Source organism: Poecilia latipinna, unplaced genomic scaffold (genome assembly GCF_001443285.1).
Source record: "Poecilia latipinna isolate Pla-1442-1.1 unplaced genomic scaffold, P_latipinna-1.0 Scaffold557, whole genome shotgun sequence".
Lineage (NCBI taxonomy): Eukaryota > Metazoa > Chordata > Actinopteri > Cyprinodontiformes > Poeciliidae > Poecilia > Poecilia latipinna.
Window position 1 is genome coordinate 301,707 of NW_015113173.1, and position 17,349 is coordinate 319,055.

Below are 17,349 nucleotides of genomic sequence, written 5' to 3' on the forward strand. Positions count from 1 at the left end.
CATATATATAATCTTAATGATAATTAAGCCCATATTGTATGCCATCATATTGTATTTCTGTGTCTGTTTTCCATCCAGACTGGCAGCCATGCTGACCAGCTTTATTGAAGGCCTCCTCTGCTGTCTCACCTCCAAACCGGCCAACACCGTGGTTCCCGTGGACACCTCTGAGCCTGCAGATGGGTACGAGTTCGTGGAGGTGAAACCAGGCCGTGTCCTGCGGGTTCGACACATCATCCCTGACAGACCGGCGGTGGAGGAGCCCTCGCTGGGTGGGATCGTGAGCTGCAAAAGAAAGATCACAGTCTACCGCAACGGACAGCTGTTCATTGAGAACTTGGGCGAGAGGGCGAGCGCGGAGCTGAAAACCTGCCAGAACGGAGAGACTGAACCCAACAGCATGGTGGAGGTTGAGCTGACAGACTGTCGCAACTCTTCACCTCCGGTCAGCATCCCCGAGGCTCGGTCAGACTCTGTCACAGCTGGAAACAACGGGGCATCGGAAACCGGGTCAGCAGGAGAGGCACCTGCTGCAGGACAGGCCGAGCAGTCCCAGCAACCCCGCAAACGGAGGAGGAAGCCGAAGCGCACCGTGGTGATTGACTGTGAAAGGAGGATAGCAGCCTGTAAAGGAACACATTCAGATGTTGCTCTGTTCTTTATCCACGGAGTCGGGGGGTCGCTGGATATCTGGGGGAGTCAGCTGGACTTCTTTTCCCGACTCGGGTACGAGGTGATCGCCCCGGACCTGGCGGGCCACGGAGCGAGCTCATCTCCACACATAACTGCAGCGTACACCTTCTATGCCCTGGCAGAGGATATGAGACTAATCTTTAAGAGATATGCAAAGAAGAGGAACATCCTCATAGGACATTCATATGGGTATTATTGATGTTAACACCTTTATATCGTCTCTTAATGGAAAAAAAATCATAAAAGCTTCATTCTATTTAACAGTTTACCACAAGATTACGATCTGTTTTACATAATAACCCTCATTCTGTTTCTACTTTCCAGCGTGTCTTTCTGTACGTTCCTGGCTCATGAGTTTCCAGACCAGATTCACAAAATGGTGATGATCAATGGTGGAGGTCCCACAGCGCTGGAGCCCAGCCTGTGCAGCATCTTCAACCTGCCCACCTGTGTGCTTCACTGCCTGTCCCCACTGTTAGCCTGGAGCTTCCTAAAGTAAGACACGTTTTATTCTGATTATAGATGTCCAGATCAGGGTTTTTGTTCTCAGTGAGTTACTTTAGATCATTTGCAGGCATTGTGGTTCAACACAATATCTGGATTTTTGCAGACTACAACCCATAAGTGCCATAAAGTTGACACAATCAAAGCTATTAATGTGGTTTAGGCTGATCATACATGTGGTGAAGGAGGAAAGGAGAGATTCTGTCAGGATTCTGGTGTGTGATTAACTTTCAGCAGGTGGAAACTTTGAGCAGGAACTGGCTTAGTTTGAGCTGACATCTGCTGGCACTGAAGACAGACTGAAAAAAGCTGTTTGTAGGAAAATTCTGTACAGTGACATTGTCATTGTCCTTTTCCTGCCATTTTCAAAACATAAACACAATAATCTATCAATTTCTTCTTAATTCCAAACAAAAATAATTCTGCGAGGAGTATGAAAAATTTTGGTTTAGCTGTGGTGACAAGAGGGAAGAACAAACTGCAGCTAAAGAATCTGCAAAAGGTGGAAAAATAAAATCTATCACAGTTAATCCTTTAGAGTTTCGTCCACATTGGGAAGCTTTAGACTTTAGACTTAATGCCAGAAAGTGGGTGATGCAGTGTTTGGCATCATTTGTTTTCTTCTGTGTATGTAACTTAGATAAATCTCTGCTTCCCTCTCTGCAGGGCGGGCTTCGCTCGGCAGGGGTCCAGGGAGAAGCAGTTGCTGAAAGAGTACAATGCCTTCAATGTGTCGTCATTTGTATTGCGTGCCATGATGAGCGGTCAGTACTGGCCTGAGGGGGACGAGGTTTATCACGCCGAGCTCACGGTGCCCGTCCTGCTGGTTCACGGCATGCATGACAAGTTTGTCCCAGTAGAAGAGGACCAGCGCATGGCTGAGGTGAGGACTGGCCAAGACTCTGGGTGCAGAGACCAAACAGTCAATCTTGTTGAGGTTGAGTTTTTAGTTTGGGTAAAAAAAACAAGCACAAGATGAGAAAAAGTTTGAATCAGTAAAACTGATATAACTACCAAAGAGGAAGATAAAGTGTTTCCAAACCAATTAGTTTGAGAAGAACTGCATGATTTCTACTTAAAATATCGCAAACACATATCACATTTTACAAAACTGTACGGTAATCCATTATTAAATGGGTTTACAAAATAACTAGAACCTATGGTTTTTGTAAACATACCATTGAATATTTTAGCATGTAATGACTGCAACAGGCTTCATTGTTGCTAGTTCAAACACAAATAAACTCTGGATTGTTCTACACAAGCAAATCATTTTAGACCTACAAAAATCTCATCCGTAACAATCTGAAAGAGTCGTTTGAATTTGTATTAACACACCACCTTTTTACTCACATACAGTGGGCCCTTCCTGATGTCCTAGTTTTTGCATGTTTGCCACATCTAAGTGTTTCAGAATATTAAACCAATTTAAATATTATGGTGCGTTCACACCAAACATGTTTTGAGCGTCTGGTTTACATTCAAAGTCTGTGGAGCGTTGGATGCATTGGATGAGCTCGACACATCAAACACTCAAAACGGTTCAAATTGCTTTGCGCTAGACGCTTGAAATGCGCTGCAATGGCCCTCAATGCGCTGCTACATAGATTTTGAACGACCCTGACACCCAAAACGTGTTTGGTGTGAATGCACCTTTAGTCAGACAACATAACTAAATAAAAATGCAATTTTTAAATGGAGGTTTTTGCTATTAAGGGTTTTACCTGAGTTCACAACACTCGTGTTTCATGAAGAACATTGACTGTACCTTTGCTTTCTTACTGTTTTTGTCAGATTCTTCTAATGGCGTTCCTGAAGGTCTTGGAGGACGGCAGTCACATGGTGATGCTGGAGTGTCCTGAAGCTGTCAACACACTGCTGCATGAGTTCTTCCTCTGGGAACCAGTCACACTTCCACCGCCAAAGAAAGAGCCCAAAGCCCGTCCAGAGACTGCCAAACCTCAAACTGACAACACTTCTGAGCCCGCCACGGTCCGGCCTGCAACCGCCAGGCAAACCTAATCAAACTGAGCAGAAACAGACTAAAGAACGCAACGGAAGCAGGGGTAAATGTAAACCGTGGCTCATCCACTTCCTGCAGAACAGAACAGGTTTGAATGGGACAGAGAGACAAAGTGGACGATTTATCTGAGCTCCTCAGGATTACAGTTGGATTTGTGGAGGTGGGACATTGCTGTTCTGATTTGGTTTCAGTTGCAGTTTGAAGAGAGCAAATCAGGTCAAAGATTGTTCGAATGTCAGCACTAAAGAGTTTATCCCAAACATTCAACAGAGGATCATGTGGTTGTGCCTTTGAAAAACTAGAAAACAGTGGTGAAAATCAACCAAGATAAACTATGATATGAAACTGACAGGAGAGCAAATCAGATCCTGTCCTTCCATTTATTATTTTATCTGAGATCAGGTCACAGGGCTAACCCTCTCACCGGCAGCACTTTCCATCTCACTGGGGGTCCCAAAGTGTTTCCATGCAAACCTGTGGTCTCCTCCCAGTTAGACAAGTCAAGAAAATCTCCAAAGGGAGGCAGGTTGGTCAGATGCCCAAATAACCTCAGCTGACTCCTTCCAACGTGGAGGAGAAGCACGTTGGCTCTGATTCCCCCCGGATGATGGAGTGACCCATCTAATGTCTAAGCTGAGTACAGGCACCCTGCAGAGGAAGATGATCTCAATCATTGGAGAATGTCTGAATCTATTTCTCATGACCATAGAAGAGACAGACTGGACAAATGAGAGCCTTGCTTTTTGGATCACCTTTCATCACAACAAGAAAAGCAGAACGCAGTCTGCAATACTTCAGATGAGGCCCCAGTTCATCTAGTAATTCCCTTCTCCATCCTGCAATCATTCGTGAACAAGACACCGAGATACTTGAACTCCTCTGCTGGAGGCAGACCAAATCCTGAACAGGATTTTGCCAGATGAGAGTCAAAGTTTGCACTTTTAGAATCAAATTATGATGCAAACTGCTGGAATCTTAATTTTTAGGCTAAGTTTTTCTATTGCTCAGACTTGATGAAAATCTTTCTTTGTGTGTGTCTTTTTTTTTTTGTTAAATTGTAAAATAACACATTTTTAAACCATACTGAAGAACATGACCATCAGAAACAATTGTTTGTATAATAAAATGAGTCCTTGACTGTTTGAGCTCTGGCTGGATTATACAATGGAGTATTAAAGTCGTTGTAGATTAAAGAAAAAAAAATCTATAAAAATTGCAGACATTTTGAGATTAATTTAACATATTTAAAAAAAAAAAAATCAGATTTTCTTTGATGTTGAAAAATTGAAAATTTCCAAGATTTTTGTTTTTGTTTTTAATTTTTCACGTTTAACTGTTCCATGGTCTTAAGATATTGGGTAATTTGGTCCCTGAACTTTTTACTCTGGTCAGCGTGGTCGCAATAACCCCATGTGCAAGATTTTTTGTGTGCATGGTTTCAGGAACAGACAGTCCGATGGAATAAATCCGTTCTTCTTCCCCGCTGTCTGACCGTGACATCTGCTGAGCTCCTCCTGAGCGTCGCTCTAACACCGTGGCAGGGATACAAATATACAACATTGTAAAGTCAGAATTTATAAGAAAAGAATAATTTAGCAGAAAAATCTCAGAAGTTTTTGATTATTAAGTCGGAGATTTGTGGCAAAATTGGCAGAAGTCCTCTAAGATTGAGGGGTAAATTTAAGAAAAAATTTTCAAAGCATAAGCGGCAGATCTGGGCTCTTTTACTGTATCAGAATGACATCTCATGAGTCTGACTTTGACTTTGTCTGACTTTCTAATCTCAATGAACTTTTGAGTTTTTTTCTTAAAGGTTTCTAACTTTATAATGTCAGAAAATGTCTAAGGTTTAAGTTAATAAATTTATGCTTTTAGTCAAGGAAATTAATTTTTTTTTCTTGCAAATTAACTTTATTTCAGAGAATATCGAAATATTTTTCATATAAATATTAAAGTCAAAATTTTTTACTTTATTGGCAGAAATTTACTAAAAATTTTGGTTTATTGTAATAGCCGTAATACTCCTTCGTAGATTTTGAGCCTCATCTAGATGTATATTTGAGCATCCTCTCAGTATTTTTGCATCGTGCTTCAGGGTTTTATAAAAACAGACATGTTAGTGCTTGTTTGTAGTAATTATTGATGTACGGTACTGTAGAAAAAGGTCCTAGAGGGTCCTTCGGTTATGTTTTTAATGAATGCTGCTCAAGATAGGAGTGAAAGTGAAATTAAATTTGCTGCTGATTCATTAAAACTGAATGTTTCAGATACAAAGCAGGGAAAAATACTAAAGAGTTGCTTTTCTCACTGAGTTCAATCCAGACAGCTTCAAAGTATTAAAAATATTCTCTTTAAAACCCTTAAGGCAAAGTCACCATATTGTTCTGTTTATAAACTGTGTATTTCACCAAATGACTTCAAATTTCATGATAAACTTTTCAAACTACAGACTTAAAATTAATACAATAGTGATGATACAATTTTATATTTGCACTTTTTTGACAGGAAATAATTGTTTGCAGTTAAATATGGATCATTTTATTAAACCTGTTATAGTTGTTTCCTCCTTCAGTTTAATGTACAGCACCAGTTGTGGTTGTTGGCACCACCTGGTAGAGATGTACAAAGCCTTAAAATAATTTACACTTTCCTCTGGAGAATAAATTTGAGACACAGATGGCATTAAATGAGTCAGATGTTATTACTTACAAAGGAAATGACCGCAAGAAAGTGGCTCAAGCCCAAGTGAAAGTTCACTTTCCTGCAACAATGTGTCCTCTTGGGTTCACCAAGTTTCCATAAAAAGAATATATTTTAAGACTTCAGTACATATCTTACAGCTGGTGCCAGTAATGGTGGAGAAAGCTGCGTCAAAGTCAGCACTGTACGATTTAGCAGCTCTTATATTCATAAAACAATGCAAAATCATTAATAGAGTGAATTTAAAGATAAAAATTTGAAACTTTGGGAAGCAATTTTTTTTTATTTAGGTAATTACTTCTTATCTATAGTGTTTGTTTCCAAAATCCTCACTATGGTAAAACTTCACATGCTCTTGTTATTGTATTTAAAGTTCACAGCTGGATGTTTTTTATGCTTATAAGCCAAAACAACAGTATTTTTTGACAGACCTAAACCCTTCTAGACAAAATTTGATCTGAAACCAACACCTTACCCACACAGGGTCTGCATCAGTTTTTCTAAAAGTTTAGATGTTTTAACTCCTTTCACATCATTGCATTCCTTTTATTTGTGCTACAGTAATTTGTTTGTATTTTTGAAAGTAATTTTTTTGCTAATTTTTGAAATGTAGTTTTTGGTGTGCTTAGTTATAGAAATTGCCATTTTTGAAGATTATTTAGAGCTTTGGTTTAATTTTTGAGCTGATATTTCATTTAATATGCAACTTTAATCAGAAAAAATATGCAGCTGTTTGATTCTTGTGCAAAATTGAAGGAAACAATTTTCTCTTGTGTCTTAAATGTTGTAATTGTTTGCCTTTAACAGTCACAAACTGATTACAAAAAGTAATATTTAGGATTTTTTTTTCTTGTTTTTTACAATTTCTTGTGACAGTAAAATACATTTTTATCAAGTCTGTGTGGGATTTGTCCCTGACATTAATATCATTCACAAACAGAAGTGAAAGTTTTTCCACATATTTACTGATATTAAATTGTGTTCAACTATATTAGTGAACATAAAATAATCCATCAGAATTAGTCTAGTTGAGAGTTTATTATGTTTCAATCATAATTCAAAAAGTCTCTGGAAAGTAAAGGTGAAAATCTAAAGAATGGTTCTGATGTTTTCAGGACTGTAAACAGTCATTTTTTCCAAGTACAACTTCATGATTTATTGTTGATGTTGGCAACCAAAGTTTTCTCATACTCCAAAAAATGTTTGTATACTACATGACACCCAAAGGATTTTAATAAAATATTGTTTATTTCTGCTGGCAGAGAGGATATAACAATTTTTTCAGTATAGCACAGAGATGAGAAAAAATTAAACATGTCCCTTTGAGAAGAAGTGACAAATATGTTTTGGAAGTCATTAACACTATAATAATAAGCAAGTCTGCATAAATAAAACATTTTTCATTGTATTTTAGAAAGGAAATACAGTAGTAAATAATGAAATTTGAACTTAACAGCTAAATTATTGCGATATGGCAGATGTACAATATGTAAATGTAGACTGTGGCGTGTAAAAATAGCGAGAAACTAAAATATAAACTAAATTTAACCTTACACAAACTTAGAGTACCAAACAAAACCGCTCATCTACTGTGTATTTAAACTTAATCTTGATCCATAGTTTGACAACAGCAGTTCTCATACCTTTGCCAGCAGGAAAAATAACCTTTTACTCAGAAACCTTATAACTTATAGAAGTTCAAAATATGGAAGTAAACATCAATATTTAATCTAATTCTTTCTAATTTTCACTCACCATCTCATACTGAGTTAAATCTTTACACAGTTTATACATTCATAATGTTTTTTTTTTTGTATTTTTTTTTTTTATAAAAGCATAAAACTGAAGTATTAAAGGCTTAGGAATAAATGTGTCCCCTCATCATCTCAGACCTCCACAGTGACTGTGGGGCCGTTGCTGGTTTCCTCCTGTGGTGTGGACTCTTTGAGGGCGCTGGTCTCCTTTGCTGGTTCCTCTTCTTTCTTTTCCTTTTCACTCTCAGCCACCAGAGGAGTGCTCTCTGCCTCCGCCTGCTGGTTGCTGCTGGTAGTGCTGGCTGACTCCTCAGCCTTCTTCTCTTCTGGCTTCTTATCCGCTTCTGCTTCTCCGGCTTTGGTTTCGTTAACAATTTCAACACTGGCGACGGTTGTACTCTTTACTGGTTTCACTTCCCCGTTCTGAACGGGGAAGGCGCCCTCTAGAGCCTTGTACAGGAACTGGTACTGCTCCTGAAAGTGATAGGGACGAATTTTACAGGAGAGCAAGAGACGTATTGATGCTGCTGAGACTTTTACCAGAGAAGAAACTTATCAAGAGTCACAATGGTGCAATTATGACATTTAAACAGATTTAAAATTTTGTCAATAGTGTCAACAATTAGTAGAAAAGTCATCCATATGTTATACGCATTTCTAGTGTTATAAAAATCGAATCAAAATGTCTAAACTTGCCATTTAATTTGATATTACCCTGAATATTTTAATTGTAGTTTATATTTAGATGATGGTTCTACTGCTGCAATTGTTTAGAAGGATATTTTTTAAAACTATATGTTTTAATAATACATCCAAAGCAAATTAATGCCTTTGATTAGAAAGGTTTAGTTTGGAGACGTGATTAAAAAAAATAATAATGCTAATTCAGAAAGTAGTAGCTAGAATCTGTTAAATCGAGATCATTTGTAAGATAATTTTAAGAAACTATTGTGCAATCAAACAAGTCGCGCATCCTGCTACAAACTGCTTTAGCAAGCTTTTAAACAAATATTAGAATGGTTTTATTAAGGAGTAAACGTTATTTATTTCAGTTATTTATTTTTTAAAATGTTAAATTTCATATATTTATTGCCATTATAGGTAGTAGTGGCAATAGCATTTTATAGTTTTATGTAATGGTTATTTATTGATTATTACTAATGTAAAAATAACCAGCATGGATAAAGTAATAACTCTTCTAATGTCGTTACAGCCGATAGGAGTGAAAATGTGTTTGTACCAGGCTGGTGATCATCCCCTTCCTGTCCTTCCGCAGAATTTTGACCACTTGGAAAACATCAACCAGCTTCTCAGTCTCAGCGCTGTCCAGCAGATTCCACAGGCCACAGAAAATTCCTGAACGCGTCGATCCGTCACTGCGGAGATGAAGAACACAAATTAAAAAAGCTGCAGCTCTATGTTGTCGATCTATTCAGAGTTGCTCTTTGTGGCTCTCTAAGCTAAAAGTTTAAAATGTTCCAGGGTCTCTTCCTTGCTCTTCTGTGAATGTGCTAAATGTGAAGTATTGTGAAATTATATGAAACCACACCCAACAACTTGATACTTTCATTCTGAGAAGACTATCTCTTAATCTGTTAAAGTGGTGTTTACTTATAGTTCTTTGGGTATTCTGAAAATATATGAAAAAAGTCTGTTTTTGATGCTTTTACTCAGTTTTTGCATTATATTTTTAATTTCTCAGTGTTGCCAAATAAGAGCTTTGCACAGCCAATGCATGACTTGGTCATATAAAGTATTGTTTGAATCATGAAAAACAATGTTTGTCAAAACTGAAGCAGAAATGATGATGTCTCATCTGAACCCTGCAATCGTTCCCTTTGTGGTGAATAAACTGAGCTCTAGAAAAAAAAAAGCTTTAAATTACTCTGTAAGCTGCTGGTTTGCTAAGTCTCCATGCTACTGATCTCTACAACATTTCACCTGCCTACATCAACTTCACTCAACAAATCTGAAAATAATCACTTCATGAACTCAAATTTATCTAGGAGACATATTTATACTTTTATTTTACTAATGCCTTCTACTATCATTTTTCTTTTTGATTTCATTTTTTTATATATATATTTCACAATTAAAATTTAAATTAACAACATGAGCTTTAAGGCTGCAACAAAGAAAAGTTGTAAAAATGATGATTTATGTTTATATTTGTCTTCACAAAGAAATCAAAGCATTTATAGATAAATGTTTAAATTAGCTTTATGTTTTTATCAATGATATCTAATTACTGAACAGAAGCCAGTTTACGGGAGGCTGCCTTACTTGCAGTGGACGAGAATCGGCATCCTCTGGGATTTGCTGCCGACGCAGCTGCGCTTTACTTCCTTAGCCATATCTACGAGTTCCTGCGGTTTGTCTGGCAGCTCTGTGCCCTCCCACTTCAGGAACTGGAAATGTTTCACCTGCCGACTGTCTTTTCGCTGTTGGCAGAGTTGTTTTCATTAAGCAAACACATGAAACCAAACCTATCAGTAAAAATTAATGCATGGAACTGGTAAAAATGAAAAAGTGTCAGTCATAAAGGTTCTGGTGTTACCTTGACATGTCGGAGCAGCATGGTGCGGGTGATGAAAACTGGAGTAATTTCTGTACTTGAAACTTCTACCTCAAAATCTCCAAATGTCTGCTTTTCTTTTCTCCAGTACAGAGGTTCACCATCCTGTCAACAAGAGGAGACCAAAGAAAACAAGATCATTTACTCTAAGCACTCTTTAAAACGTGTGTAAAGATGTTAAGAAGTAAAAGAGGAGCTTTTACCTCTTTGTGCTCTGACAGCATGACAATAGTGGATAATTTCTTCTGGCAAACCATCGCCCAGAAGTCGTTGAAGGTGTCTGGCAGCGGATCCTGGGCTGTGATGAGAGAACGAGATCCCCAGTATCCCTGCAAGAAAACAGATTAGCAATGGTTCAGTTCAAACAAACCGGAACTAAGAGAATCAGCCCTCCCTTTTTTTATCTAAAAAAATATTTACAGGTGAGAATAATAGCATACATTAATGTGGGAGGCATTGATGTATCTAGTGGAGTCTTCGTCTTCTTCATCTGACGAGTCCTCTGGCTCTTCATCATCAACTTCGCTGTCCTGACTGTTGTCTTCCTCTGTCCTCAGTAACACTCGGTTGTAGTCATCTGAAGATGGAAGGTTTAGAGAAGAACATTGAGACACAGGAGAGACGGATAGAAACAAATAATTTTGAAGAAACACAACCAAGACAGAAGTAGAGCAGAACGTCAGTAACTTAGGTTGTCTTCCTACTGAACCCAGGTTGCTTTAATAGTGGCTTTCAGCTCATCTGTTGACTTTGGGATCATTTATCATTTATCGGTTTAGGTCAGACCAGTTTGCTGGCCAGTCCAACACAGTAAAGCTCTGACTCCAGCTGCAGTCCACACCTTATGAAGCTCTCACAAACTCTTTACTGGACTTTGCTTCACTATCCTATGAATGCTGAAGTTATCCCAGTTGATGGTCCATCCTTTCTTTATCCGCACTTTTTCCTTCCACTCAACTTTTCATTGATATAACTGGATATAGCTCTCTGTTAACAAACTTCTTTAGCAATGTTTTTTTGTGGCTTACCACCAGTGTGGAAGATGTCAGTGAATGTCTGTTGGACTACTGTCCAGTCAGCAGCCTTCCAAATGATTGTGTCAGCTTTATTATAACATTTCTGTGTTTAAAAATCAGTTTTAGTCTACAGTATATCATAATAAAACTTTTAAGAGAAACGCTTGTATTTTCATTAGCTGTAAGCTGGATTCACCAAGCTTTATAGAAATTAACTCTTCAAATATATCAATAAGTGTGTTTTGACTTTAAATAACATCTGGGTTTCCCTTTTTTAATAACATTTCTGAAACAAATAAAGTGTTTGCATATATTCATATTTATTAAGATGCTCCAGTAGCAGATGCTTACATGGGATAACAGCTGAAGAGCGATTCTTCTTCTTGTTTTCTTCTGTGATCCCTGTGTTACAGGTCCTCCAGTTTTTAAAGGAGGGGAGTCGCTGAAATGCAACACAAAGATTTTTTTAAGTGGTTCAAAATAAAAAGTAATTTAAACTGAAATGTTTTAGATTTAGGCTCTAAAAACAGACTGTAAGGAGACTAATGTGGAGTTTTTAATAATAACAGAAGATGCTTAGATAAATAAATGTTTCAGAAATAAGAATAAAGCATACCTCAAACTCTTCCTCCATGAGCGTGGGTTCGCTGTCGGAGTTCTTCTGTTTGAGTGTGCTCAGTGTGCTGTGCAGCTCCGACAGAGAGATCTCCGTCTCTCCAAACTGGTTGTGCTCCAGTAAGGCCTGGTGGATCAGGATGTACTGGGCCTGAATGAGGACACAATTAACCACATCAACCCCCAAATAACAGAGAACAACCAAAACATTTACCGGATTTACTCCTTTTATTAATCTGAGGTTTTTCTTTCTTTTTTTTTTTGCGCTGCTGGTTTCACTTTGAAACACGCCATCGAACATCAAAATGGCTGACTCAGCCATGTGATAGCAGTAATATTTTTTTTTCTTGAAAAATTTAAATATGTCACATAACGGAAGAAGAGATGGCAGATACAGCGCCTTCATACCACATGGCTTTGTGTTTTTGCATTTATTAAGTATTTTACTGTGGTTTTATGTGATGAACCAACAATATGTAATGCAAAAGGCAAGTGATGAAGGCTGTTTAACATCTTTCATAAATAAAAAGCTGAAAAGTGTCACATACACTAAACCTTTAGCTGCAATCACACATTTAGACACAAACATTTTTGGATTGTTCTTTCCAAAATAGCTCAAGCTTAATCAGAAGAGCATCAGGGAACATCCATTTTCAAGTCTTCTCACAGATTCTCAATCAGATTTATGTCTGGCCTTTGACTATACCATTCTAATACACAAATATGTTTTTATCTAAACTATTGTAGGCTGTATGCTAAATATCATAAATATTTTGCAGCTTTTTCCCACCAGAACTGCATTTTTATGGTTAAAAATATTCACACACCCAAGCAGATTTAGATTTTATGTAATCTTAATTTTAACCAATATGTTTATTCTGACTGAGCTAAAAAAAAAAAAAAGAAAGCAAGAAATCACCTATTTCTGTATTTAACACATCTCTCATAAAGGGAAGTGACCATAATTATTCATCACCAGCTCAGAGAGTCTGTGGGAGAATTCAACGACCTGCTTCATTCGGATTAGTTCATGCTCCTCTAATGCACGTTAACTACCCAGATAAACTGCTGCTTACACCAACTCAACAGGGTGGAAAATAGCATCTCTCTGTGGTTGGCTTGCTGCAAGTCATTGCTAAAAACACGCTCAGTGTGGCCCTGTGGCTTTACACAACTCAGGAAGCACTGAAAAGCCATTTCTAAATGCCTTCAAGTTCCGGTGACAACAGTGAAAAGCTAACCAAAAAAATACAAAATGGTTCACACAATGAAAAATCTATGAGGATGTTGGAGAAAACCAAATGTTACACTGTTAAGACTGACGGTGTGAGACATGAAAAGACCAACAAGGATCACCATCAAGACCAATCCTGCAGAAAACGAACCATTCCAGTAGCAACAACTCAAAACAGAGAGTCAAACGGACTCAGCACGCTGCTGGACTCCAAGACTACAGACGGAGGAGGAAAAGACTTCTGAGAGTGAGGCACACAAAAGATGATTTATCTTTTATAAGGTCGTATCTGGTCTGTTTTGAGGTCAGGCGATACAAAAAGGGAAATGTTTGGACACAATGCTGTATTCTTCATTCGGTATAAAAAAGCAGAAACATTCAAACCAAAGGAAAATCCCCAACGATTATGGTAGTAAAAAAAATAATTTAGTTTTTTTTTCAGCAAATGAGACCTGATCAAAGTTACGGACATAAAAAAATACCAGATCCAGAGTTCTGACAAAACATCAGACAATGTGCAATGAAAATCTGATATTTTCACACAATAACGATCTGAACTCACAGCAAAGCGTTTTAAAAGTGATTAACAGAGAAATATTAATATTTACAGAGTTCAGGCTTAAATCTGATGGAGTATTTGAGGAAAAAGATTTATTAGCAGTTATGAGAAGGGTTTGGCTTCTGCACTTACCAATAAAAGTATTTCCACTGATTACTGAGAATGTTATAAATCCTTTTAAAAATGTTTTATTTTTGCTCCAATTTCTTTATTTTTATTCTAAACACAAATGTTAGAATATTTTAACAGCTGTGTCTCCATTTCCAATAAAAATAAATATTACAGTAATATTTGACATTAGCTCCAAACATCTATATTTTTTATTCAGAGGTATAAGAATAAAAGGGGATAAATATATAGATATGCTGTTTATTTGCAAAAATTCCCATAAAAATACACATAACTTGGTTGTAATGTGGAAACGTATTATTTGTACTGTTTCAAAGCATTTTACATGTAAACAAACATAATTTTTTTTTCTAATTTGGATATTTGTAGGCAAAATATTATTCCTTGTTCTGTCCCTGCATGTATAATAAATGCCATAAAATGCATTAGATTGAATGTATTTTTTTATTTATTGTTTACTAAATATATTCTTCTTGGTTTTCAGATACATGAAATGTTTTTTCTGAATTGTTTTGTGTTTAATTTAATTGTATTTTATGGCTGTTATCTTCTATTTTCTGCTTTGATCAGTTCATTTTTAGATATTTTTTATGATGATTGGTCCTACCTCCACTTGGACCATCAGGCATCTTTGTCTCCGGAGTTGGACAACGTATCCGTAAATGTCTATCCTGCCCTCAGCTTCCAGACCCTCCATCATGGCATCGATGCCGATGTAGGTGCCGGTTCTGCCGACTCCAGCACTGCACAGAACAGGAAGTAACACTGTGTGTTTATTTTAAATACGCCACTTTGTCTAAAGGTGCGATGGAGAATTAAAAGTTAATAAGAGAGGTGAGATTGGACCTGTCAAATAAATGATAATATTGTTTTTTTCAGACCATCTTCAAAGACCAATAAACTTTAATTTTGTAAAGAAGACTCGAATCCGAAGATATTACATATATCCAAAATTAAATACAAAAACCAAAAACAATAAATAAGAAAGAAATAAAAAAAATACACTAAATGAAAATGATCAATAAAATAAATTATGAAGTCTCTCAAAATAAAATTTCCCTTCAAAAAATATCAGATTGGAAATTAGGGAACTAATTTTAAATTTATCATGCAATTAATTGATTTATTGATCATTGTGACAGACTTAGATGAGATCTTTGGTCCCAGTCCTTTGCAGACTAAACATATGATAGTAGCAAAATTCAACAAACTGAGGAACAACTGAATAAATCTGGAAATGGATTAAAAGAACGAAAACATTTTAAATGAGCATTTGAACTTCTACATGCCTGCAGTGAACAACGATGGGGCCGCTGAAGACGTTCTTGAAAGCGTTGACGCGCCGCCTCAGCTTCAGGAGGAGGTGCGGCTCTCCTGGGACGCCGTGGTCGGGCCAGCTCATGAACTGGATGTGAGTCACTTCCCTCTCCAGGTTCTTCTCTCTCTTCTGCAAAGATAAACATAAACAGCAGTATAAACACCTCCACTCATCTCTGCAGTGAAATTCTGAAGCGTTATTCATTTCTCAGCGTCTGAACACAGACTCACGTTAGTCAGGCTCAGATGGCGGATGGTGTAATCTGGGCAGTGTTCCTCTGAGGTCAGCTTCACTATGAACTCCTCGTAGATCTCCGTCTCTCGATCAAGAGAAGGCCAGTACTGGGCACACTTGATCTGCAAAGCAACAATTAACCAACATTAGAAGGTTAAATAAAGTTTGTGCATTTGGCAAGAGACGAGACGTGTCACAATTGTCAAATATTTATTTCAAAATTAAACATTTCAGGAAGAATTTTAAGAATTAGTTCAACTTTCTGCAGTTTGAGGTTCTCACCCTGTTCCCTTCTTCACAGCGGGTCACCATGACAATAATGGAGGACTGCTGCTCCCAGACCATCCTCCAGAAATCACTCACAGTTTCGTCCTTTGGTCCTAAAACAAACACACAGAATAAGACGTGTCGCACTCTGTGGGCATTTTGTAGCAAAAAACAGAAGAAAATAAGACTTTACCTTGAGCTGCAATGTATTTTTTTGGCTCCTTGAAACCCTGCAGGAAAAAGAAAATTGTTTGCATAAATTAAAATAAAATTGCTGAATGGTGTAAATTTCTTTCTCTTGTAGAAGTTAGTGGTGTTACAGTTAAGCCAAAAATGATTCATACCTAAATTTAGATTTAAATTACTATTCAACCAACATATTCATTTAGAGAAAATGTTTTTATTAACAATTTATAAAAAAAAAATGTCACATTGATCTTTTTCTTTTATTAACCTTTTAAAAAATAAAAATAAAAAACCTTTACAGCAATTATAGCCTTCATATAACTACTCAATAGCTTCATGCGTGTTTCCAATATTTGAGTAGAGGTCTATGCCACTCCAAACTGTTAGTATTAGTTTCATTCAGAAGAAACATATTGGCAACATTATGTTTAAATCTAAATCTGCCAAGGTTATAAATATATTTGAGCCTAGATGTGTCAGAGGTTTAACCTACGTCAATGAAGCTGGCGTTAATATAGTCGCATCCTGCTTCTCCGTTTCCTGTGGCCAGTTGGACGCGGTTGTAATCATCTACATGAGAGCACAGAAAAGAGAAATGAAATGCATCATCCAGTAGATTTTAGTTCTGAACATCCACAGATAACTAAACTGGAGTGTCTGATATTTATGCATGTGATCTTTAAGGTAAATGTTGAGGTTCATGTATAGCAGAAACATTTTGTCTTGATGTAATCTGCTGCAGACAATAATAAACTTTGGTCAATATAAGAATAAAAAAATGACAGGCATTCAACTCCTGCAAGTATTTAAATGCATCTGAATGAGTCAAGTCGGTAGGTTTGAGTTTGGCCTCCCTGCTCTGATGTCATCACCTTATGACAATGCTGCTCAGTAATGCATGGGGTTATGAATGCATCTCTAAATGAGCTTAAATATAATGCCCAAATTGTTAGTGCATGTCTGATATGTGTGAAGCAGCAGCACAGTTTGCATAAAACTAGCTCTCAGGTGTTGCATCATTTCTCTCACTCACATGGCAGGATGTCCACATAGCGGTTCTTGGGGGCGTTGCAGGCCTTCTTAGCTTCTTTCACTGCGTATCTTGAGAAGATCCTGGGAATGCTCTGTAAACAAAGACAAGTTTTAAGCATTAAAAAAACTGCTTAACGCGTTAACATTCACGCTTATTTTAGTTCCTTCATTCATTAAATTAATAAATTATGTGCATGATATATGATATTTATCTAAAAAATGAGTTATTACCTGAAATTCTCCCAGGAAAAGCCTCCCTTCATCTGCTAACTTCCTTTTATAGGTTTCTAGCAGGAGTTCTGCTGGAATCGGTTCAACAGGCATCAAACTATCTTCATCATCTACAACAGAAAAATGAGACGACATAAACATAAACCAGAAAATTCAGCAACTCTCCATCTGCGACTCATTATGTATAGTTTGTAGCTTCTAAAAATCTTAAATTCATCAGTGATTTAAACTGTACCATGACTTCTATTACTAGAGATTAATCATTGTTTACTTTGGTAA

At 37.2% G+C, this 17,349-nt stretch overlaps 2 protein-coding genes across 3 annotated transcripts in view; one reads left to right on the forward strand and one right to left on the reverse strand.

The window, feature by feature from the left end:
* Positions 1 to 4,438, forward strand: part of abhd8b (abhydrolase domain containing 8b) — an 11,253-nt gene extending 6,815 nt beyond the window's left edge. For both annotated transcript variants that reach the window (XM_015041560.1, XM_015041559.1), the window contains exons 2-5: positions 79 to 882; positions 1,018 to 1,188; positions 1,864 to 2,080; positions 2,992 to 4,438. In XM_015041560.1, the coding sequence (XP_014897046.1) occupies positions 89 to 882; positions 1,018 to 1,188; positions 1,864 to 2,080; positions 2,992 to 3,219 (1,410 nt within the window). In that variant the 5' untranslated portion in view covers positions 79 to 88 and the 3' untranslated portion in view covers positions 3,220 to 4,438. The remainder of the gene's footprint in view (positions 1 to 78; positions 883 to 1,017; positions 1,189 to 1,863; positions 2,081 to 2,991) is intronic.
* Positions 4,439 to 7,135: 2,697 nt separating this feature from the next.
* Positions 7,136 to 17,349, reverse strand: part of ptprc (protein tyrosine phosphatase receptor type C) — a 15,167-nt gene continuing 4,953 nt past the window's right edge. The window contains exons 2-17 of the mRNA XM_015041561.1: positions 17,071 to 17,180; positions 16,841 to 16,931; positions 16,301 to 16,377; positions 15,815 to 15,851; positions 15,637 to 15,734; positions 15,351 to 15,476; positions 15,092 to 15,249; positions 14,410 to 14,545; positions 11,882 to 12,031; positions 11,617 to 11,707; positions 10,690 to 10,826; positions 10,453 to 10,578; positions 10,232 to 10,354; positions 9,958 to 10,115; positions 8,915 to 9,050; positions 7,136 to 8,148 (exon numbers count right to left, since the gene is read on the reverse strand). Of these exons, the coding sequence (XP_014897047.1) occupies positions 7,807 to 8,148; positions 8,915 to 9,050; positions 9,958 to 10,115; positions 10,232 to 10,354; positions 10,453 to 10,578; positions 10,690 to 10,826; positions 11,617 to 11,707; positions 11,882 to 12,031; positions 14,410 to 14,545; positions 15,092 to 15,249; positions 15,351 to 15,476; positions 15,637 to 15,734; positions 15,815 to 15,851; positions 16,301 to 16,377; positions 16,841 to 16,931; positions 17,071 to 17,180 (2,096 nt within the window). The 3' untranslated portion in view covers positions 7,136 to 7,806. The remainder of the gene's footprint in view (positions 8,149 to 8,914; positions 9,051 to 9,957; positions 10,116 to 10,231; positions 10,355 to 10,452; positions 10,579 to 10,689; positions 10,827 to 11,616; positions 11,708 to 11,881; positions 12,032 to 14,409; positions 14,546 to 15,091; positions 15,250 to 15,350; positions 15,477 to 15,636; positions 15,735 to 15,814; positions 15,852 to 16,300; positions 16,378 to 16,840; positions 16,932 to 17,070; positions 17,181 to 17,349) is intronic.